Here is a 24,038-nt window from a genome sequence, read left to right on the forward strand (position 1 = left end):
GCGTGTTGATATGACACGCGTGCCTGTCGCTTTAAGAAGAGGGGGCGTGTCACTTCTGGGGCTGTTCCTGTATTTGAATATACAGTAGTTCAGCGGGGCTGGAGTCGGATTGCGTCGGATGTTTTTCGCCTTGTGTGAGACGAGCCCAGCGGGTGGTGGCGGTGCGTGTGTTCGTCGCGAATGCTCCTCATCCGGGCCTGCGTGTAAACGTCTATCTCTCTGCTAGGAGCTCGTGTTCTCAGCCGCATGCACACTTGAGGAGACGGCACTCCTCGCAACCCGCAACAACATGGACTTGCACATACTGGACCACAGGCTCCGGGTCATCAGCATAGCCAAGAATGGGCTGGTGAATTTCACACACCCCCTGATCAAACTGATATTCCTCCGCAACCGGACACGGTAAGAAGCTTCATAGAGAAGGGTCAGATGCTTGCGTCGCACCGGTGTGAATCACCCCGGTAATCCAGCACGGATGTGAGCTAACCCACAGCGCCTGTTCATTCACAGGGTGGCCGAGCCATTGCTGGGTTGTTTGCCTGTGCATGCCCTGCTCTGCCTCTATGAATGATCTAGTGCAATGCATGTAGCGGTTTGGATTTACAATTGTTCATGACAGACAGACATGTCATTTTTTGGAAACTGCACACAAACTCGAATGTATTGTGATGGATCTGATTGCATTCATCCTTCTAATCTAGATCATATTTGCACAACACCTGAATCAGTTTAGGCATCAGTTCTGCATGTGAACGTGCATGTATTTTGTAGTCCTGTAAAATTTATTTTGTAGTCTTGTAACATGTATTTTGCTTTGCAATGCACTCTGCTTCTACAGAACAGCAGCACTGATCAACCATCATCAAAAGCATGCAAAGCCCCTCCGCTGTGTTGTTTTAGGTGCACTTTGTTTCTCCAGCACAAACTCGACCTTTGACCTCCTTCGCCCCAACACCAACATCCAGTTTGCAAATTGTCCAGCTCTCACGTTGGCATTAGTACCCGTTTTCAGTTAATCCCTGGATATCCTCCCTTTGTTATGTAATTGTTTATTGCTCTGGTTGCCCCACATATGCATGGCTAAAGAGAGGAGATCAACATCTGTCTTTGAGCTGCCCATGATATAGGACAGACTCTCAGCTGCCACTCTCGCGTCAAGTCAGAGAGAAGTAGTATGCATTTTCCTCCTCCAATCGCATTTGTGGTCTGAGAGGTCTGAAGTCTAGATAACACTGTTATCGAAGCTTCGCTTATTGTAAGCATCCGAGTATCGGCAACATAACAGATCTTATCAGTTTACTGGACAAGGGGACTAGGGGGACGCCTCGTCTACTGACAGAGAAATGAGATTTATATCAAACGCGTCACGTCCGTTCTAGGCTTCATCCATCAGCACTCATTGGTCTCAGTATTGGGCGATACATTAGGTTTTGACACGTCCACACCAGACTTTATTAAGTTGCAGTGAATAATACAATGATGTACTATAATTAAGGCAGTAATTGTGAGCTCAGGCTCCTTGTGAGTAATTCAAAGTTATCAGGAACAGTGCCAACCTTATTGTCGGTGTTTTATTTAATTTGAGTGCGAGCCCTGTCTTCATTTGAACATTCTCTGTGATGCTTTCAGTGTCTGTGGGGGAAAATAACGGGGACCAGAATGAACCAGAAAAGGCATGCATCCTGCACATTCGCAGGCACGTCTTTTATTCAGTGTGTTGTTGTGTTTGCTTTGGAGTTATGTCATCATGCTGTGTTTGGGCTGGTTTTTCCTGTTATTTTTATTTCTATAGCAGCTATAGGCAGAGGTGTGGTGGTGTTTCAATTCATAGCAACTCAAAACAATGGAGCAAAAACATGCTTGATTGCCTCTGTTGGTTTTAGCCTTCTCCCTCTCTCAGGCCCCCGCTATTCATTAGAGCACAACTCCCCGAGAATGCCTCGCAGTGATTTGAAAGCGGCCCTGAGCAGACTTTTAAGGAGGCAATCACTTATAGGAAGCTCTACCCCCAAATCTTAAGAAGGTGGATTCTTCTTTCGACATCATCTGACACAACTGAGGCACACCCGTGGTGCAGAGGATGAAAGTGGCCTTTGAGACTGCATTGACTCAAAATAAGTAGTTGATGAGGCACAGCGTGCCCATTATGAGCTCCATCAGTTACTGAGTCATCAATGGTGTTACAGGATAAAAGTCAAAAGCCCTCAAAAGTGAGGACATGTGATTTAGGTCAGGTCTTGGGTTTGCCATTAGGTCCAGCCTACGAATGAGGCTAGACATGTAGTGGTCATAGGCGAAAGTATGAGTGGGTATCTGTTGTCCATCTTCATGCATTCTTTAAAAAAAGTCTGATGAATTATACGCTTTTATTAAACACTGAATGGACACTCCTGTTAAGAGGGGGAAACCATGAAGCCTGCAAGCTGTTTGTAGTTTTATGTTGTCCTTCGTTTGTTGTTTGGTCTTTATGGGTGCAGTGGTAATCAAAGCCCATATCAGCCCATTATATTGGTGTCTCTGTAGTGGATGCAGCCCTGCAGGCTCCACAGAGGCCTCCTTTCCTCTCTTCGACAGCTCACTAACAGCACATGGGTTGGAACAATGCCTCAGCTGAGCCAGAAACCCGGTCGGGAGTTTTCCACTTGTCTGCTTCGGTGATCTGTCAAGGTTGGGGCTCTCGCTCTCCTCATCTACACAATGCTGCCCCCCCTCCATCCCAGCCCGCTCTAAAAACATGCAGGGATTTCAAGAAAAAGCCTCCTCCATTGTTCTGAAAAGAGAGTGGGCCGTGAGAACGCCACAGAACAGTTTGTAGGAAGCTGCAAAGATAGTTTGTGCGTCCACTGACGATGGGTCCGAGGTGGCTTCGAGGCTCGCGCCTCGCACCGACGTCGGTTTGCTCTCCGCTCTTATCATGTTTCCTCAGCTGGAGCATCAGTTGCAGAAACGCCACCGACCCTCCTACTCCCTCAGCCGCGCTACCTCCTATTGCTTTGTTGCAGCTGGATCAAAGTCCGGACTCTTCCGAGCTTGGTTTTCATCCTCCCCGCCCGGCCGCTCCCTCACAACCTGTTGCTTCCTTGTCCCTTTGGGTTATTTTCCGTCTCCTCTTGATGTTCCTTCATGCTTCAATAGAAGGAACTTGTTTTTCGAAACTACCACCCCCAGTGAGCAGGCATGCTGTGTGTCGCTGTCAGTGCTGTACAAACATGTTTTGATTGGTCGATTACTCATTCTCCTCAGAAGCTGAAACTCCTTGAAACGATTCTAAGTGATGAATAAAAATAGTTGTTGACTTTCTTTTCTTTCTTCGACCAATCGATCAGCGAATCACTGTGATGCAGGTTGGGGCAGTCTGTATTTTTCTCAGTGATTAGACTCTTTTGGAGGATTTTTGTTTGTCTTGTGTGTTTCACATTTTTGGGAAAATGAAATCCCCAAAAACAGGCACACCTTCTGACTTTGGACAATTTGTGTAACCTTCCGAAACTGGCGTTGCGCCATTCTCACCCACCTCATGCCGTGATTGGCCAGGTCTTTGCAGGTAAGAGAGGAGCAAGGGTTGAAACTTGAACTAGCTCTCCTTTTTCATTCTTCACTTTCATTGTCTTCCAACTCTGAAAATGGTGCAGATGTCCCTATATTTCAACAATATAGGGACCCAGTAAGGGGCTTAAACTGTTTAGGAATGAAATAGAGAGGAAATGCTTATTGCATTTTTACAACGAGATATCAAGTTTTCTCTGCCTTTCATAAGAGGTCCCGGGTAGGCCTGGGTGCTATGATGAGATTATCGTTCAACATGATATTGCTTGGCAACGATAATGGTCCTAATGTGTTGATGATAACAGAACATATTCAATCATACAACGCCTGTTAAATTGAATTTAGCTTCAGGCCATTTTTTGGAGCGTGTCCACAAAAAGTGACAAAATACTATCACTCTTTTATGCTATTGGTTATATAAATGTAATTTATTGATTTCTGGCTCGAGCTTTCTTTAGATGATAATTTGGTATATCATTGTTTTTCTTAAAACAACATCATCGGTACGCCGCCCAACCCTCGTCCAGGGCTGCACTCATACCAATCTGTGAGAGTGATGAAGAAAATTGGAAAAATAACGTATTTTTTTTCTGTGATCTTCGCTCCTCATCTGTCTTATCTGCACTTCACAAACAGGAAACCAAATATCGCTTGCCTCACAGATGGGTTTCCCTCAGGTTTCTTGACACAACAAACACATTGCCAATGTTTGGCTGCCGCGCCAACGTAATGCAACAGCCTTCACCGTTTTCTCTGAAGAAGCACCACACTTGATCAGTCTGGCAGGATGGATGCTTGGCACACACTACCTGCAGGAAACTGCGAGTGAAGGAAGGTGAAGGGTCAACAGGAAATGAGGGGGGGGGGGGGGGTATTATAACACAATGGGCTGGCTGAGCTTGCTAGCACAGCTGGTAGTCAGTGTTACAGTGTTCTCTCTCTCTCTGTCTCCCTTTGTCTCTCTGTGGGGTGATTGTCCCGTCTCATGGCAGGGATTAGCTTTTGCTGAGTCAGGAGTATTGCAGTCTCGCTCAGCCTTCTACTGTAATAGCATCAGCTGACTGATAAGAAGAGGAAGAGGTGCATCTCCTGTGAGAAGTTTAAGGAAAACAGGAATATGTAGCACTTCCTTTTTAGGGACTCAAAGAAAACAAAGGGAGGTCATCCACGTTGAAGTTCCTCGGCCAAAATGGAATGTATACTCGAGGCTTCGAACTATTTCACTCCTACGGGTTTGCAAAGTGGGACGAGCTTTGGGATGATACTAGAGGTGTAAGGATTCATTCGATTAATCGATGAGTCGATTGTCAGTCCTATCGATTCAACTAAATCGATCTGCTACAACAAATAAATAGAATGAATCGTTAGACTTCACCAATAATCAATATAAATGAGTTTAATCGGATGAATCATGATTCTTAATTATGGTTAATGTTTAATACGTTTAAGACACTCTCGCCAATGCCAGCATGTAGCCTATTGAAAAATGTTCAAAATAACTGAGCATTACATTTTTGTATTCAGCATAAAATAGTATGCAGGACTACATTTTTATAGAATAAATAATGTTAAAAAAGTAATTCTGTGGTCTGTTTATTTTTTCACCTTTAAGAAGAATACAGATAGTCTCACTCGCCTTATTGCATGTTTATTTCATGGATATAGAAATAAAATAAAAAATAAAATAAAAGTTACTGAATCGAATCGTGGTTTACAGAATTGAATCGTTCCAAAAAAACAAAAACAAATCGTCCTTGAATCGAATCGCTGTGAATGATATGGCATTCTCATTATAACTCATTAATGAAACAGGAATCTGCACAAGCCTGTATGTTTTACCAAAAAAACAGTATTTTCTAATGCAGGTGCTCTTTTGTCATTTTATACTCCAGAGCTCCAGTAACATAACATTGTCTGTGACAGAAATAAGCTAGATTTATACCTCTGAATGCCAGAAATAACTCACCCCCCTAACTTAGTAAGGCGTCTGGACATTGGGAGGAAAAAGCCCTTGAAGCCTTCGGGAGTTTGGGTTGAGTGTATTGAAAGCTCTTGCCTCATCAAAGTTGCCATTAATGTCCAGTCTACAGAGCGAACCCGCTCCTGGGTTAAACATTAGTCAGTTCTCTCTGCCAACAACTCTACTAATAATGCAAGACTATCTCCTTGCTGTTACACTAACCAAAGGTATTTCTTTGGACGGAGGAACAGGAGGAATCTAATTTTAAAGTAGAATGGCCTTAACAGATGATTTAAACCAAGAAAATGTGTTTCACTGCCCAGTTCTTTCCTCAACCCGTACCAAATCCCACAAGGCTATTTAGTTTCTTTTTTCTTTCCTTCACAAAGACAACATTCAATAGAACTGAACACTGGCCAACAGCCTTTGAAAGCAAATGGGTTTTGGCTCCAAGCCTGATGAAGATGCAAATACCAAGCTGGAGAGACAAAGTGTAGAACATCGAAGTCAATGAATTTCAAGGTTCTGAGATCCCAAATCCGGATTGTCATAGCAGATGTATAAATAGAAATGTGTGAATTCTTGCATATCATCACAGTTTAGAAAGACGTCGCCCGGTTCTTTTCCTTGAACGCAGCCGTTGGCAACTCAAGAAGTGCCCCAGTTTGGTTTGTTACCCACCATTTGCTGAAGACAATGGAGAGATGCTGGCATAATGCTGAGCTCGGCTTGGGCTCACTGAGTGACAGCCAGTCGTGAAACCAGTGTGTATTTCGGAGAACCCATTTACTCGATTCCCGGAAACATGTCTGAATGTCCTGTTGTTGGTTGCAGATGAATAACCCAGTTCTTCTCTTTCTCCTCTCCTTGTCTCCTGCCTTTCATGTTTTCTCATCCCCAACCCGCATCCCCATCTGGACCTGCTCTCCTGTTTCAGGTGTAAGTTTTTCAGTCTGACTGAGACGCCAGAGAACTACACCGTCGTCGTTGACGAGGAAGGATTTAAAGGTAAATCGCCCCGGTGCACACATCTTTCAGCAGGCAGAGGAGGCCCTTCTGTACTGTACAAAAAAGTGGCCTTTCTCATCCCCTTGGTATAAAGCATGTCAGACAGAGAAGGTGGGTGGACCTGAGAGTGCTGTGTAGGGATGGGATGATATAGGATTTTAGAAAATACTCACAATAAGTTAACTGGTGAATTTCCATTATAGGGACAATCCTGAATATCATTATAGGAGACTTGAAAAAGCTTGGAAAAACATGTTTTATTTATTTTTCATTTATTAATGCAGGGAGACCTTATGATTCATTGTTTTGTTTTTCCCTAAAGTGGATACATAAAAAAAGAATGTTTTTCTGTGATGCAATAACAATATTTGTTTCTTAGCTAAATGTAAAGTGATACCAGTATGTTTTAGTGTAATTTGATAGTTTTAAGCATATCTTCATCATTCTCAGGATAATACCTCAGATAGCAATTATTTTTGTCAAGTCGTGGCGTGAAATTTCCATATCGTCCCATTTCTAGTGTGTATGTTTAGTTTAGCTGTTGCAGCGATTCGCTGCCTTCGTCTTACAGCGGTCAAGTGCAGCAGCCAAACAGTTTGCCTCCTTCCCTGAACTATAAATTCCTTGGCAGCAAAAGTCAGTTGACGGAGACGCCACAGCGTTTTGGGTGTGCCAGAGATGGACTTTGGTGGGTCAGTCAGTTTGACTCGTGCCAATAGTCTTTGTTAATTAATGAGCCATTTATTGAGTTTCTCAAATGTCAGCAGTTACTAACTTTTTTCCCTTTTTTATACAATTTTGATTTCATTTTCGTGTTTTCTGAGGTTCGTTCATAGAATTTAAGCAATTATTTCTTTTTAAGACCTTCATTTTTTAAATAGCTTTTATGGCCCAAACAATTGTTCGTCCAAACAAAAAGATAATGGAGATTATTATTATTGAATTATTTGTTCGCTCACCCTCTATGAATCCATCATTTAACTTGCTGTGTACATGTTAGAGTCCCATCCACTCCTCAATCCAGCCATTTTTTGGTCATTTTTACAGATGTTAAAGGCATACCTCGCCTCAGGGTGCTCCGTTTCTCTCTCTGTCTCCTTTGCTCTCTTTCTGACTGAGTGCCTATTTTAAGAGGTGAAAGCTAGTGCAGCGAAGCCACAAGGGGTTGTGTGTGACAAATTATGCCAACCAGAACAGTGGCTCTTTGAAGGAGAGCATGGAAATAGAAAAAGGAGTTGGAAATATTTTTTTCTTTAGCTGAATGCTACCATAACCTACATTTTTGTACCTCCTTTAAATGAAGTTTTCTCTCCTACGTTGCATTCTGAAGTTATGTAAGTGACACACCTAATAGGTTTGGCGCACATTTCCCTTAGTCATCACCCAAATATCTCTCTTTCGGCTTCTAGTTGACTTCCTGGGTAGACACCTGTTTCCCAGGTAGCTGCCAGCTTCCGCTCCAGACTTGTTTCAGGACGTAGAGTGAAATATCCTGCCTTTTACAAATGTGGCTGACTCGGGTTGCTACGGCTACGTCTGAGGAACACCCCATTTGAACTTTGACCCGTCCCCGCCACCCACTAGGAGCCACAGGTCCGAGTGATTTAATGCGATGGTATCGAGTCGCACGCTCGTACGTTTTCGCTTGTCACTCTGCGGTATAAATAGCCGGGGACATTTAAGGTCTCCGTGGTGAAGGAAGAGACAGGAAGGGGGAGAGGAAGTGTGTGTACGTTTAATTGAGTCGCGATCAAGCGGAAGTTGTTACTTGAAGCTGCCTCGTAGTTTACACCTTAAAAAACATAAAGATACATGGCTGGTGACATGAAGTGATGAGGGGCAGACGTTAAACACCTCCTTTTACCTCGAGGTGAACAAATCCTTATTGTTATTGCTATAGAAAGGTTGGTTGTATGTCTGTCACACCCTTGTGTTTGTTGTTATTTTAACATAGATGTAACTGTATAGTTTGGCATCATTAGAGCCCTGATGTCTTGTTTGGGTTTTGAGTAGTCATATATTTATCTGAGACCACAACTGCAGTGTTTGATTGTGTTTGTTGCTGCGATATCCCGACTATTTTTTTCATCCTTCCTTTGGGTCAAGTTCCAAAAACACTGCATCCTACATTTCCTACAAAGCAGCCCGGTGGCAGAATTCACACACCTCCCCTGCCTGTTAAACGCCTGTATCTTTCAAACTCTGTGCCTCCCACTTTATATATTGATATAATGTGACAGCTTAAAACCAAACACAAAAATGGGTTTCTGAGTCTTCAGAAAAGCTCCCTCCGGATTGACAAAAGATATAATTCAGCTATTAGCACAGGTTGAGTAGCAGTGACCTCTGTGCCCTGTGTAAAAGATAGAGTGCCCCTTTAATTGTAACGTCTAAAATGACATTTTAAGTCTTCTTCAATAAAAAACGTAGATTCTTTTGATCAAATCAGTGGACATAAAGTCCTGGATACTGTGCCCACTGACTCACTGAGCATCTTTTCCTCTCCCTGACCCACTCAGAGCTCCAGCCCTCCGAGCATCTCAAGGTAGAGAGTTCCATCTGGCTGCCGCTCAACGTGGTCTCCAACGGCAACGCCTCCAGCAGCTCACAGGCTGTCGGCGTCACCAAGATCGCCAAGTCGGTCATCGCCCCTCTGGCCCAGCAGCACGTCTCCGTCTTCATGCTCTCCACGTACCAGACCGACTTTATCCTGGCGAGTCCTGTCTCCTTCTGTCTTTTTTACCTTCTCTTTAAACCACTTCCTCTTCGCTCATATCTTGTTGAAATAAAAAGAGGCACAGTAAGCTGTTCACTGTTGTATAATTTAGAGACGTCTGGAGCAGTTTTTGCAAAACCTCTAAATGTATAAAAACCCCCAGACCGCTAATCTCTGAGTGAAGCCTTTCGCCTCCTGTGCTCTGCTGGACAAAAGACGCCACAGTGTCTGCAGTTTGGCTGAAAGTAGATAACAGGGACAGCAGTTTGTGTCAGCAAGTATATTAATGGCTGACGTGCTGGTTGAGTCAGTAAGTATTCCCTTTTAAAATGAGTCAGTGTTGCCTGAAACAACATGACATATGCTGACCTCGCTGTAGTCTACGTGATGTTTATGGTCCACGTCTCTGCTGTGTAGGTGAGAGAGAAGGACCTGGCTGTCGTCATCAGCACTCTGGAGGAGGAGTTCAACATCTACAAGGAGGTGGGAGGAGAGTCTGTGCCTCTGCATTGTCAGGATGTTTCCAGCAGCCTCCAGAAGAATGGCAAAGAAGGTAGCGGACCCTGTCCCTTTTTATAGAAATGAATTCACCTGCATCTTCTGCAGATGTAAAGGCCAGGCAGCAATCCATGGTCCTGAAGAGTGAAGCTAATGTGGAGTAAAATAAGACCATAAAGCAGGGTGTGCTTTAGGGGCGTGGCTACCTTTAGGGCGTGGCTACCTTGTGATTGACAGGTCGCTTCCACAGCCTCACAGCGTCGCTACCAATTAGCTACTAAGATGACTTTCACACTTGGCTGTAAAGTTGAGCATGAATTATGGAAACAACACTTTTGTGAACAGCTTCACACCACAATCCAGATGGATCCAGATGCAGAAAGGTACTCTGGGCGCCGCTCGTGTTCGTCAGATCCACCCGTCGCTCCTCCGAAGTCCAAATATAGTTACTTACGTCGCCTGATTGCACAAATGCAAGATGACGACGTTATACATTCTGTGGGGACGACGAGTCATCGCATAGGAAGTGATTTTTAAAAACAATGTCACTGGTCTCAGAGCAGATGTGAGTGAAACATGCGTCATTGCCGTTTCTCCAGAATTGCAGGAGAACCTCTAAAAAGGGTGAAAACAGTTCTTGAGAAGAATATTCTAAATAACTAAACCTTGGGAAACTTGCTGATAAATATGCTGCATATACATGATTCATATACAGTACTAAATACTCACCTGCAGCTGCCTTCTTAAGACACCAGTGGAATCATTTTCATTACACTAGAAATAAAAAGCTGTTTATTAAACCACTTGGAAACAAGTTGCTGTCCCAAATGGAGATAATAAACCAAATGGAATATTATAGACACAGACTCCAAAAAATGTGTTATTTCACATTAAACCCATCTTTCTCTGACAATAATCGAACCTTGTGTTATTAAGAGTGGAATTAAATATGTATTTATAGCAAGAGGAACCTGCTGTGCTTCACAAAGCCATGTTTGTATGTCATCATATAAATAAACCATGCAAACATACGGTGTCCTCAACAGGAAGTTGGTTTTACATCACAAAGTGCAGAACACGCTGTACAAAGAGATGAGGACCTGCTGAGAAATATGTCCACCCTTCCACAATCTTTCATAGATTGGTATCTGTGAGGTGTCGGTTTTATGCCAACATGACCAAACATGTTTGTGTTTTGTTTAGTCAGATGTGTCAAGTTAAAGTTTGGAAAGGTTTTACCCTCAAATCCAAGACCAACTGTCTCGATTCGGTCTTTCTAACGCTGATGGAGTGAACAAGAAATTAGGATGGACAGAAATAATCTATGTATTAACAATATTGATCTTCTATCATCGAACCAATCAATGCACACATGTAGGATAGAGGAATATTAAAGTCTAAAGTTACATTCATTAATAAATCTTGAATTTGATCTGGTGTTTGCTGCAGACCTTTCCACCCCCGGGACCAACTCCAAAATGCCGTCAAGCGGCCACATCACTTTTCATTTTTAGGTTAGATATTGAGATTATTTATGCAAATAGCATGGACATGGCAAGCAGGGGAGCTGCAGCAACAACAACTGTCGTTTCATCAAATTTCAACCTGTGTGTTGAAACTATCTTCCTGGGATGCAGGCAATACATGTGGTGCAAAAGTATTGAGCTATTCCACGGTCTTCGGTTATGTTAAGTTCTGTTAAACGTTATTATTTCTGTTTCAGCTGCTCCTCCAAACTGACTCTGCCCTTCCTCCCCCAGCCATCCAGCCCACAGTTCACCCAGTGCTGATCCCCCAGAACCAGTTCTGTGTCATGTCTCTGGACCCGGACACGCTGCCCTCCATCGCCACCACGCTCATTGACGTCCTCTTTTATTCCAACAGGTGAGACGCTCACTCACACTGCCTGCTTGCAGTACCTCAGTGAAAACACAAGGTGGCAGCACATGATGTAAACTAGACATCAGCTCACTGGCTTTTTAATCTGAACATGGCAGATGGGTGTTTATTTCCCATCCGTTTATTTGTCCCACACAGATATTGTAAAGGTAGCTCGTCATCCCGAGGGTTTATTTCCATACAGGACTTTTCTTCCTTTTCTTCTTTTAGAATCAAAAGTATTTTTTTCATGTATTATCTTATTATTCTAATAATTAAATCACAATGATTTAATTACTGCTGCTGGCTACCTTTCCCTCCTCTAATGTCTCACAGTTTTTCTGATCTCCCGTAGTCCTAAAGAGGAGGCGCAGGCATCTGACAGCCAGGACTTGGACTGTATCAAGTTCTTCTCCTTCTCCCTCATCGATGGCTACATCTCGCTGGTGATGGACACTGAGGCTCAGAGACGGTACGGATTCTTAAAACCTCACGCTGACCAAGTCCACCTTGACACCATAACAATACACATTAAAATGCTGGTATGGCCCAAACAGCGGCGCAGTGCAAACAGATGTCAAGCATCCAGGAGTTTGAATTGAATGGCCTGAACAGCCTCACAGCTAAACCCAGTCCTGATGTCAGACTGCATTGGAACCACAGCAGCCCTCTAATGTGCTATGTTTAACAATTTAAAGTGTTGTGGATGATTAAATGAGAGGCTGTTCCCCTGTCTGGAAGGTTCTGGTGGATGTTAGCACTTGTTTGCTTGGTGTAAATCTGGATCTTTGTGCTCTAGGTTTCCTGCTGATCTTCTCTTCACCAGCTCCTCCGGGGAGCTGTGGAGGATGGTTCGCATAGGGGGACAACCGCTGGGCTTTGGTAAGGCCTCTGTATACAGTTAACATATCGGTCATATGGTAGAGTCCGACCTGATTGGGGATCATTTTGGTGCCTATAAAAACTACCGTCATCTACATGCCATCACCACATACTAAGTTCACAGGACCAACGACTTTATTAGCTGTGATGTAAATTAAACTGTGTTCTTTCAATAGATTAAAATGGGCTGACAAGCTGTCTGATTCACTGTAACATGTGACTAATGCTCTGTGAAATTATATATAAATGACTCAGTGTGTCTGGATCTAAAATAACACATCCTTAAATATTGTTTTTTGAGTGTACGTTTTTCTGAGATGTGATTGTTTCCATTGTTTTTTCACCGTAATGTGGATTTGAAATACATGTTGAAAGTATTTTATTTATTTTTTTACTTTGTGTAATTTACATATTTTGAAATAAACAATTTATTCTGCTGACAGCTGAGGTATAAATTATGCAGGGATTGGCTAGTTTTTGCTCAAATATGTGAACGGGACCACCGGTAGTGTCGGTTCTTTTCTTTTTCTTTTACATTTCTTTACTTGAAGTAAATTAATACAGAACAGACAAAATGGCAACAACTGGAAATCTATTTGACAGTTTATGACATTGTGTGGTTAAAATGATATATCATGATCGTGATACTAACAGTGTATTTCCCCTCCACTCTGTTTTTTTATCTTTTTAGATGAATGTGGTATAGTTGCCCAGATATCTCAGCCTCTGGCTGACGGCGACATCTCTGCATATTACATAAGCACCTTCAGCTTCGACCACGCTCTGGTGAGTCTAACATCCTCATGTAGTTAATGAGGCCATCTCCACCGCCAAGTTTTGACATGTTTGCAACTTGAAAAATGATAACTCTTAGATCAGATATTTCAAGGTTTGGTTCTTGTTTCTTAATTTGGGAGATGCAGACATAAATGTAAGTAAAGTCCAAGTCAAAACTAAATGTCATATCAATATCATACCCAATCAGCTTGAGGCTGTTTTTCACTGACCCAAGCAAGTCTTTAAAACCCATTTTGACTCTTCACCTAAAAACATGCGTATTTGGAGACTGAAATGACCAAACAAACAGAATTCTATTCTATTTTATTCATGCCAATAAATCCCACTTAATCCTACACATTACGCCTTCAAAGATGCATTTATCTGTGGACATTATGTGGACATAATTAACTGGCCATTATAATCTATGTGTGGGATGTATAGTGAAGAAGGCAATAATCAAGGTGATTCAATGAAGTATTCTCCTTGATGTTATAATAATATACAAGAGCATTGCCTAACAGTCGCATGGTGGTTTCCTGATCTTGAGTGCTGATCTCCTGCCACCGTTATTATCTTGAAAATTACCAAGAAAAGTCTATCTGACTCTATTATCGAGAAATGTTTCACAGAATATCTGCCACCAAGTCATCAGTCAAGTACCTTTTTTCCCTCCCACATCCTCAGTGTGATAGACTCTAAAGGCGGTCTCACACCGGACCGAAAATCGGCGTCTTTGAGAGAGTCGGCGTACGTGACATGAGTCTCCTTGGTGTGGTCGCTCGAATCGGCCCACGTCGGCGTTCATTTCAGCCGATTCAAATGTGTAATCCGCCATTCGAGTCGGCCATATTAAGTAGCCCGACTTCATTTAACGACGCGAGTCGGGCAGTCGGTGCGGTGTGGACCCGCCTTAATAGAACTCTAACTCTAATAGACTCTCTTATTTCTACGCATTTATGTTGTCGAATTTGACTGGAGAAGATCTCTTCAAATGATCGGAAATCAAGATCAGTCTGTGGATTCTTCCACGCAGTTCTTGTTGGGAACAAAACACAAAAAGTCCTGTGAACCTGATTGTAATGTTTCATATAATAATTTCCATAATTCAAATTGAAAAGAGAACATGAGAAGGCAAGAATAGCTTTGTAGATAAAAGCATGTCAAGCAGTAACCTGGGCGGCTAAGACCTGACATACTGACCAAAAGTGAACTAAGAGAAGGGCGAACAACAGGACATTTAGTCAATGCTACCATCAGAATGCACTTTCATTTTTTCACTTAACCAAATTGTGTCTTCGTCATAGAAGATCATTGCTCTTAATCATTGTTATGGAATTTAATTCTTACGTGGCACTTGTAAAGCTGCGTGGGATCAGTGTTAACCACACACCGATGTAATAAAAACAAATTCCATTGAATAATTATGTAATCTGTGACATCACGGTGGCTTCCTCTTTTACACTACATGTTAATAAATGCAGTCTGGCAAAATAATGTTTAGCTTAGATCTATAATCTATTCAGTGCCATCAGAAACTTTTACAACAGCGCATTAGTGCCACCGTATAAAAAAAATAACGAAGCTTAGGGGGGGGGGGGGGGCAGTATTCATGAGATTATAAAGTGGCAAATGTAAGAGTTTATAAAGTGGCAAATTTACGAGAAAAAAGTTGAAAATTAACAAGTTTAGAAAGTAATATATTTACGATGCTATCAACCGGCATTTACTTCCCAAGATTCTACCGATTTATTTTTATAATTAATATATCACAACTTGTGATATAGCCTCAATTAGGTACTTAGGGTGATGGCTGTTGATGGTTATTGTTGGTTATATTGGACCAAATTGTCATCTTATGGGCGTTAATTGATCGGATAGTTTTCCACTTGTTGTCATAGCAACATTGCAGTTCCTCGTAAATTTGCTAATTTATAATCTCATAAATTTGCCACTTTATAAACTCGTAAATGCGCCACTTTATAATTCGTAAATTTGCCACAGAATATTGCACCCCTCTCTTGGTTCCGTTTTTTTTTTTTTTTTTTTTCCTACACTAGTCCTAATACGCTGTTGTAAACTTTAGAGAAAAATGTGTAGTAAAATTAAAGTTTGTGTTATGATTGTGCCTGGAATCCGAATAGGAAAAAAAAGTCAAACAAAAACTTTGAAATACAGATTTCACATTTAAAAGTATACTTTAGAATCCACTACTCTATATACTCTATTACCATCACCATGATAGTAATAACAGCCTGTTTTGCGGCCAATAAGATGTTACTCTAAATTGGCTTTTGGATCATTTATTTTCTTTATCCACAATTGTAACGAGATCCAATGAAAAGGGCGTGTTCATTTAGAGAGCTCTTAATTGAGTGGTGGAAATAAAAGGGGCACATTTGCTAACATGAGCAGACCAAAGCCACATCAGTAGAACATGTGAGAGAAAGTGTGCACATGGGATGATGGGAGTTCACTGTCTCAGTTGAATTAGTCACTGAAACGATCACAGTCACTTTGTCACTCAGTCAGTCTTTAATACGGGAAATTCCACTGAATGCCATTGAATTTCATGGAAACCGCTGTGTGTGGGAGTTATCATTCCATCGATGTCGAGTACCTTTTTAAAGCATTTTGGCAATCGACATCGTAAGACTATTTCTCTAACCTTTACTCATAGCAAAGTCTCAGTGTTTCACACATTAGGCAAGAAAAAAGTGCACACCTCTGACAGGAAAACTAAAAATGGAAAGGAACCCATGATTGAGATCACAAAAGGTAAACCCTCTTCTGGGGCCCTGGGAAAATGGGATAGCAAATCTGTAACATCCGATTGTGTTATTTTGCATTTTCTTCTCGTCTTGTTTTATATCTTGTCTTCGTTGCATGTGGAGACCCACAATGCTCAATTCGGGGCTCATTACTTACTTGAATATTCACTGTTTTGCAGATTACACCGAACTCTACATGTATGTGTTGTTCCTGATCACACCCATGCTGGGCGTTAGCTACCTTCAGTTCATTGGGTTTTTTCTGAACTGTTTTGGTCCACTTTCACAGCTCTTATTAACTTAGACCCAGCACGCAGCTGTTTTTAGCAACATCCAGACAAATTTAGCAACTAGCTGGTGAGCATAGTGATGCTAAAATCATCAGATTTTGGTTGGTGGAGACCAAGACAGAGCTAAAAGGAGAGTGAATATTCAATTTAATTATGAGTCCTATTGAATGCTCACGGTGTTCCTTGTCTGCTGGATGTGTAAATAGGCAGCTGCTTGTTTACACGTTCACCATAACAACTTTCTAAAGTGATGATATGTTGTCACGCTGCTTTCACTTTCTTTAATTCTTTTCTAGGTCCCGGAGGAAGACATAGTGAGTGTGACAGACATGCTCCAGCATCAGAGGAAAGAACCGGCCGCTAGTTGATTTCTGAAGTCTCGTCTGAGCTGGATGATCCTGGCTCAATGTGCCGCCACCTCACTCCAGCTCTAGTGGCCAAGGGTGGCAGGCCGGCAGGAAAAGAGGCTAACCCTGTGCCTAGACTAGCACTGCATCGCCAGCAGTATTAATTTCGACAAACTTGCCATGAACACCAGAAGCGCTTCTCTATGGTGTGCATATACAGTTAGTCTGTGAGGCCTCCTGTCTTACCTATTCAAGGCAGGGTGCACTGATTCCCAGGGGGCCCACAAGCTCGCACATGCACATCGAAATGCACAATCACTCTGAGGCACATACACACACACACACGCTCACACACACAAACACACACACACACACACACTCACGTGTTCAAATTCACACAAAAAAGCACAAATTGAGATACATGACGAGACTCTTTCTCTTGAGATCTCGTGGCAAGTTGAATTGTTCATTATATCATTTTGTGGCAGTTGGCAACAACGCATACTCATGTCAGGAGCGCTAGACGCACACACACACACACACACACACACACACACACACACACACACACACACACACACACACAGAAATGAGTCTTCCAGTAATGATTATATCACAATGCCATCAGTCTAAACAACCTTTTTATTTCAAATTAAAGGCCATTCGCAAAAATTAAAATTTTAATTTCTGTGACACTGAAAGCGGTAAGCTTGAAAATGCAAGGCAGTTATGAGAACATTGATCTTAACAATACAATTTTCATGCAACGGAAAACTAAGTTTCTACTTTTCGACAAAAGGCCTCACTCATTTGGATTAAGAAGAATGTGCAGGTAGTTCTCTATTACAACTACAAATGCTGTCAAACAGGACAGCAGGTTTGGTCAGTGCTTTTTGTAAGAGGTCAGCATTTCTTAACCTTAGTATTACCCAAGATCAATAGCACTACGTCTTTTTTTTGTTATTTGCACAACTTTTAATTTCGCTAACATCACGTACATTTTTTTCTTTGGTACAACTTTTGTACAATTTGAAGTAAAAGCATTCTGTAAACATTTGTACATTTTGTGCTGCTTCATTGAATAAAGAGTATTGAAAATCAGTGCACTTTGTTGACTTTTTGCCATGTGTCTGTTAAATTCTTGGGCACAAATGTAGGCTTATTTTTACAGCTGCATTTTCCAATAGATATTGACTTCCTCTTGACACCTCAAATCATTCATCACACTTGCCTCAACCATATGAAGTAAGGCTGATGGATCATTTATGATTTTAACAGGAATAGAACACGTGGGGTGGTTGCAATATACTACGAATAATGACTTTCCAGGAACAAGGCACATGACATGCTCGCAGAGCTTTTCAGAGTTTGCAGATTCTTAAGGGGACTGGTTTCATACTCGCCACATCACCATGTGAAATTTAAACTTGTCCATCACTTACATCCGATTGGCGTGAGTCACAGGTTTCCAACATCATTAGCTTGTGGCCCCTAACAAGAACTAATGTCTGCTTCCTTTCCCAAATCTAGGCACAATTCAAAACTAAGTTTAAAAAAAAACAAACATTGAATACAAAAAAAAAAATCTGCCAAAGTGAAAATTCTCTTCTTTCTGAAAAAGATGTAATGTTAAGGCATTTCAAGATCTTGAAAGGAGTTGTAAGACAACATTTTAAGTCTAACTTATTAAATGACCCATAAATGTCTGCATAATTGTATTTTTTTTCAACAAACTAATATGATTGATTCTTTCCCATCCTGTTGGTGTAATTCTGACACTCATGTTGCTGTTGAATTACTTTATTTTAGGGATTTAGCTCATCTCTATCTATCAGGCTTCTGAGAATAACAGACAAAGATGACGATGTAGACAGTGAAATGGTGTATTATGTCATGTGTCGATATTTTAACTTTGTAAGTGGTGTGAGTTTTTTGACACTGTGAAGCTGTGGGGGGGAAAAAAGTCAAGCAGCACCCTTTGTCACAATATGAGTGATGTTTAAAAACGTCACCATGGAATTTTATTGTTGTGTTTGAGGTTGTACATGTGTCAGTGTGGGTGTGTGTAGTTGATCACGCACTGGTGTATATAAAGGCCATGATACCAGTGAAAGATGTTTTTCAAAGTTGCGCCTCATTTTAAAAAAAAAAATCAAGAACTGCTGAGCATCGCAAGAAAATCACTATGGGTTATAAACTCAATGAGCTTCCAAGGCACTATGGTAAATATCTTTCAAACTACTAAATTTAAACATTGTTATCTTATGTTTCCAATACTGCAGTTTAGTTTTAGCTTAGGTTGAATGTCTAAAGAATACAAAAACCTTTGTATTTATTTGTTTTAGTCATGTTTGAATGTGCAGGTTTCTGTATTACACATTTGAATAACTCTCTAAAAAGTAGCCTTGTTGCAGGAAATATAGGTATCTCTATTAAATTGAAACAGAAGTAATCAAGCAATACTCTGATGGGAGGCATTATTAAATAAATAAATATTTGCAAAATCTTGTTAAATTCTTCAAGTTATGTCGTTCTCTGCTGTTGAGGTGAGCTTACATCCGATCGATGCCTTAAGCTCTCTTTATGAGTCCCGGTTTTCCAACATTATTGGCGTGTGTGACCCTTAACAGGAACTAATGTCTGCTTTCTTTCCCAACGATGAAGCTATTTCTGCTTGTTAAGTGTAAAAAAAATAAAAGAATAATAATTAAAAAAAGAATCTGCCAAAGTAAGGATTGAAAATTCTCTTCTCTAAATAAAATGTACTGTTCAGGCCTTTCAAGAAAACTCATTTTGAGCTATATTTCACTAGTATGAGGACAATTTGTGTGTCATGATAAGCATGTGATGATCAAAAATGGGTATGTATTTTTATTTAAAAAGATATTAAATATGCATTGCCTATCAGAGATGGGAAGTTTAAATAGAAATAACAGTACTTTCTATTCCTCACATTTTCAAAGCAGGCATGATACTTTAGTTTTAATCCATTCGAGGGGAATTATCCATTTTTACAACTTATTAATATGGTGATATTCAGTAAGCAAAAAAGAATGTCAGTAGAAATGTTTAACTTTATACTTTGAGTAGCCTACGTTTTGGAGCCTGTACCTTTTCAAGTAAAGAAAGGAAAAGTTTCTGTACTTCTACTTGAGTATATAATGTCTGTACTTTTGACACCTCTGTTGTCTTTACACAAGTCCTGATATACGTTATACTTGATCATTATTTTGCAGTTCTTTCTACCTTATATGTTGTGTTGCATTTGAGTCACCTGTAAACAAATGATCTTTCCTCAGTACTTCTCTTGATGCTTCTGGAAGTCCAGTGGAGGCTAGTGTTTCCTGCTCCTACTGACACCTGCTCCGACATATGCAGCACTTACAGTCTTGCAAACGTGTTGAAACATGAAGCAAAAGAGCTACTGGAAGCATATGTAAGTACCACCTTGTGATTCTGTCATTTTAATCCTCTGTATGATATAGTCCTATCTGTTACCATGCACAACTTTGACTATAAGGGGCTTTTTCTCCACCAAGCGAAACATCTCATCCACAGGTTCAAAACCACTTGATCTAAACTCACATTTTATCTCTGCATCATCTTGCGCAGCTGTCAGTGTGAGGTTTGTTCATAATATCTGAGAGACTAAATGTGACCTGATGGCCTTTTTAACGCCTTCGCTGTTTGACGCATACACTGTCGACTGTATCAAAGACGTTGAGGTAGTCATCGTGACGTCAGCCCCTGGTTTGTTGACGCCCGCTTTGAAGCGACAAGTTTTTGTTGGCTGTTGTCATCTTGTAATTTTTTCAACCAGTGAAGGAAGTGACCATATTTGGACTGTGGAGGAGCAAAAGGAGGTAGATCTGATGAACACAAGCAGCAGAGCGGAACCCTTACTGGCTCTGCAGTCGGGTCGTTTAGATAGACTTACATGTACATATACTCAGACTTCTGTTTGCAACCGGAGAAGTCGCCCCCTGATGGCCAGTAGACAGGATGCAAGTTTAAGGCACTTCAGCGATTGGTGAACAGCAAGTGCAGTTTTACACAGCAGCAAGTACTCCCTGAGCAGCTCCTTTTCAGAACTACAACAGAATAGCAACTGCAGTATCTGTTTACAGTGCAGTGAAACAAACCCAGTGTTTGAAAGAAGAGCAACAGCACGGGCGGTAAAAAGTGTCAGTTACCTTGGAGGTGTGCAGCTCTGACATGTGCAACTGCATTTAACAGCTGCCAGTGGCTGCTCCCTCTTATTGCAAAGTCCCTGTTGTATTGAAAACTGATCCGCTGTCAAGGAAGCACTTTGAGCAAGCCGTTTTCTAAAGGGACTTTGTGCTCAGAGACACTACCGCATTTATCCACAGGGACCGCCAAAATTAACGCAAAATCAAAGTTTCTTTGGAACTGTCGTTGCAACTGAAATATCAGTTTAGTCTAGTGCAGGTGAGAGTTTTGGCAATGAAATAGCAGTAGACAAAATATCTGAATCTGAAGATCTTTTAATGTGCAGCATGAGACACTCCCTAGTGTGACACGGGAATGACTGAAGAGTCACTGTTTCTGTCGGCACTTATAATGCAGTTGAATTTACATATAGGTCTGACATCCTGCAGCCCCCGTTCCAGGTGTCCCCAGATGTTGTGTTTAATAAAAGGGTCATTGTTTTATCCTGCATCAATGGGCTTGTCTGGCGATGCCCCTGGTGGCAAATGGTCCTGCAATAAGCTTTGAGGACAGACAGCCATTTGCCCACAGAAATACATGATTAAATAGGAATTTCCCTCACAGAACTTTAACTGATAACTTTGTACCAATATTGTTGTGGGTTTAATTGAAAATATTTTGCATGCATTCATTTATTTTTGTCTGAGATAACTTTGTAAGATGAAGTTATTTTAATTTAATTTAAACAAAACTTGGATGTCAGTTTACCTCCACTTGCTCCTGAAAGTACTCATAACTTAAAAATAAATAAAATAACATTTTACTAACATACTGTAGTTCACATATTGAAATGCTATTTTGCTATTGTCTGAATAGAAATGAATTGCATTTTACAATGATCACCTTTGCTCCACACTTCATTCTCAATTCATTTTCATTCATGTTCTTTTACAGAAAGAATTTCATACATCTGTGGAGGATTCACGTCGAGAGGAAGTTCTTAACGCCACAATATCTGGTAACAACATTTCTGAGAAGCTGCAGGACATCTACATCAAGGATGTGCTTTTTTATTTCCACATTTCGAAGGTAGCTGAATATAACAAGGACATTTGGGGCAACACAAAACCTATTGCGGACAATCTGACACAAATCAAGGGAAATCTCTTCAACCTTTCAGCTAAACTAAAGACTATTCTGGAAGAAACTGATTCTTTGCCGTCAACGCCAGCCCCACCACAGTTGTCCCACGATCATCACTATGCAAAAAAAGTATATGGATGGAACGTCATAGTCGACCTGAAGGACTGGCTTGCACAAGTGCTGCAGGTACTTGAGGAGGCAAAAACACTGTGCCAAAAAGGAGACTCAACGCCTTTAAAGAAAAGGCCCTGAAGACGTCACCTGGTACCTTCGTTTTCTCTGGTATATTCTGGTATATACATGTTCTATGTCATAGGTTAATATTTTAAACAGAAGTGAATATGAATTAAATCCATGGCCAGCAGACTGTGACGTAGCTTAATTTAAGTTCATTGATGTGTTCCTTGAATGTGTATTTATTTTTCTTACAAGTGTTGATGAAGACAATGATGATGTTAAAGAGTGCTGTTGGATGAGTCCTAAAACCTGGAAATGAGGCAGCTTTTTTCTCCCTTATCTCAAAATCAGTGTCAATTTGTGATTATCTTGCTGAACAAAACGTGTTCGTGCTATCAACCTTTGTCTGCCTCAGATTACTTTTTTCTGCAATAATCTCTTATTTATACACCTTATTTATATAATGTAGCGTTTGAAAGGCTGCTTCTTTGTGGGCGTTATATAATTTATTGTAATACAAGTGATCATCTATTATTTATCCATTACACATCATTTGTGTGTGTGTGTGTGTGTGTGTGTGTGTGTGTGTACATAGGTCATTTGTCATGTCAGGAGTTACTAAGAAATCTTGGGCGAATGCTTTGTTGATTATTTAGTATGCTTTGTTGCCGTGATACCATTTAGCTCATCATATGCTTCCCTAGGGGGAGTGTAAGCTGAGGCTTAGAAGTCAAAGGGTCACTCACTGAGAGTATTTTAATATTTTTTGAAATAATATTTTCTCTTGTTATTTGTAATGTGACTACTGCTGATGATTCATCCACGATACTCTGACTAAACTTAATAAAGCAATTCAGTTTCTGTATCAGTTTGCTTTTCATTTCTTTTGCGTAAAAAGAGGTAAACGTTTTCATAAGAACAACAACACTTATCAACAGTCCTGTAATATCAACACAAATCAAACCAGTAATGCAAGGAGTTAGTAAATACATGTGGAAGGGAGGTATGGAGGAGTCGGGCACTAGGACCCAGGCAGAGCCAGAGTCTATAAAAGGGGGCGGAAAGCTCACCTAGGTCCTTCTTCATTTCCACTGATTCACCTGAGTGAGAGCAGCTGAGGTCACCCTTTGTGTGCTTGTTGTGGTGTGCTCCTTTCTTTAAATATGTCTAAAAGCATGATTTTAATTATTAAAATGTCCAATTAAATAAAACTAAAATGAATTATTACAGGCATTTGTGTTTTTAGATTCTGCACGTTCAGTGAGGGATTGAAATTACTTGGAGTGATTGCATCATAATATCAGTCAAGAATCCATGTAGGCTACATAGAACAGTGTTTTTAAGTGGGTTCTTTCATACTTTTATAAAATAATATAACTTTTTTATTTTCTATTCCAGTCACCTGCAACAAGTAAACCACTGTTTTTCCCATTCTATTAGATTCTTAGTCTACTTCTTAGCTGTTTTAATTACGGGGCCATCCGTTCTTTTCTTTGTGGGGTTTTCGGCCATGTCAGGGGGGGGGGAGGGGGGGAGTAAAAATGGTGTGGTTAAGTCCCATTAGTATGCTGGGAATAGGTAGATTGGAGTAGTTTTAGAACCAGTTGGATTTGGTTCGTGTGTAGTGGTGACAACGTACCTTATAAGGCATTACATCTATACTAACCCCCCTCGGTCTGCAGTTTACCCCACCTTGGCTATTTTTCGTTTGCTTTATTTTCTTGATTTGTTTTCATTTGTAAGGTACTCAGTCCATTCCATAGTCCATGGTCTTGCTGTTCGCTGTGAGTCTATGCAGGAAAAATACAATATATATTTTTGTATACGCAGTCTCTGGTTCCAGTTTATTCTGGATTTTACATCGAAAAGCACCTA

At 40.9% G+C, this 24,038-nt stretch overlaps 1 protein-coding gene and 1 long non-coding RNA gene across 2 annotated transcripts; both read left to right on the plus strand.

The window, feature by feature from the left end:
* Window positions 1–106: 106 nt before the first annotated feature.
* Window positions 107–17,774, plus strand: castor1 (cytosolic arginine sensor for mTORC1 subunit 1). The gene is made up of 9 exons (XM_084024483.1): window positions 107–402; window positions 6,444–6,514; window positions 9,034–9,227; window positions 9,648–9,783; window positions 11,489–11,612; window positions 11,962–12,078; window positions 12,406–12,488; window positions 13,180–13,274; window positions 16,623–17,774. Exons 1-9 carry the CDS (start codon window positions 290–292, stop codon window positions 16,692–16,694), a joined length of 1,005 nt encoding a protein of 334 aa, XP_083880609.1. The 5' UTR covers window positions 107–289; the 3' UTR covers window positions 16,695–17,774.
* Window positions 17,775–18,813: 1,039 nt separating this feature from the next.
* LOC311022743 lies at window positions 18,814–22,986 on the plus strand. The gene is made up of 3 exons (XR_014598139.1): window positions 18,814–18,895; window positions 19,973–20,109; window positions 21,798–22,986. It is a non-coding gene; the product is annotated as an uncharacterized lncRNA (long non-coding RNA).
* Window positions 22,987–24,038: the final 1,052 nt, after the last annotated feature.

The sequence above is a fragment of the Eutrigla gurnardus genome (assembly GCF_963514095.1).
Source record: "Eutrigla gurnardus genome assembly, chromosome: 13".
NCBI lineage: Eukaryota > Metazoa > Chordata > Actinopteri > Perciformes > Triglidae > Eutrigla > Eutrigla gurnardus.

Bases quoted from the DNA above. Each gene is read 5' to 3' on its own strand.
- castor1 (XM_084024483.1), top strand. From the start codon at position 290: ATGGACTTGCACATACTGGACCACAGGCTCCGGGTCATCAGCATAGCC. The intron at 9,228-9,647 runs GCGAGTCCTGTC...TCTGCTGTGTAG, and splicing joins ACCAGACCGACTTTATCCTG to GTGAGAGAGAAGGACCTGGC. The intron at 13,275-16,622 runs GTGAGTCTAACA...ATTCTTTTCTAG, and splicing joins TCAGCTTCGACCACGCTCTG to GTCCCGGAGGAAGACATAGT.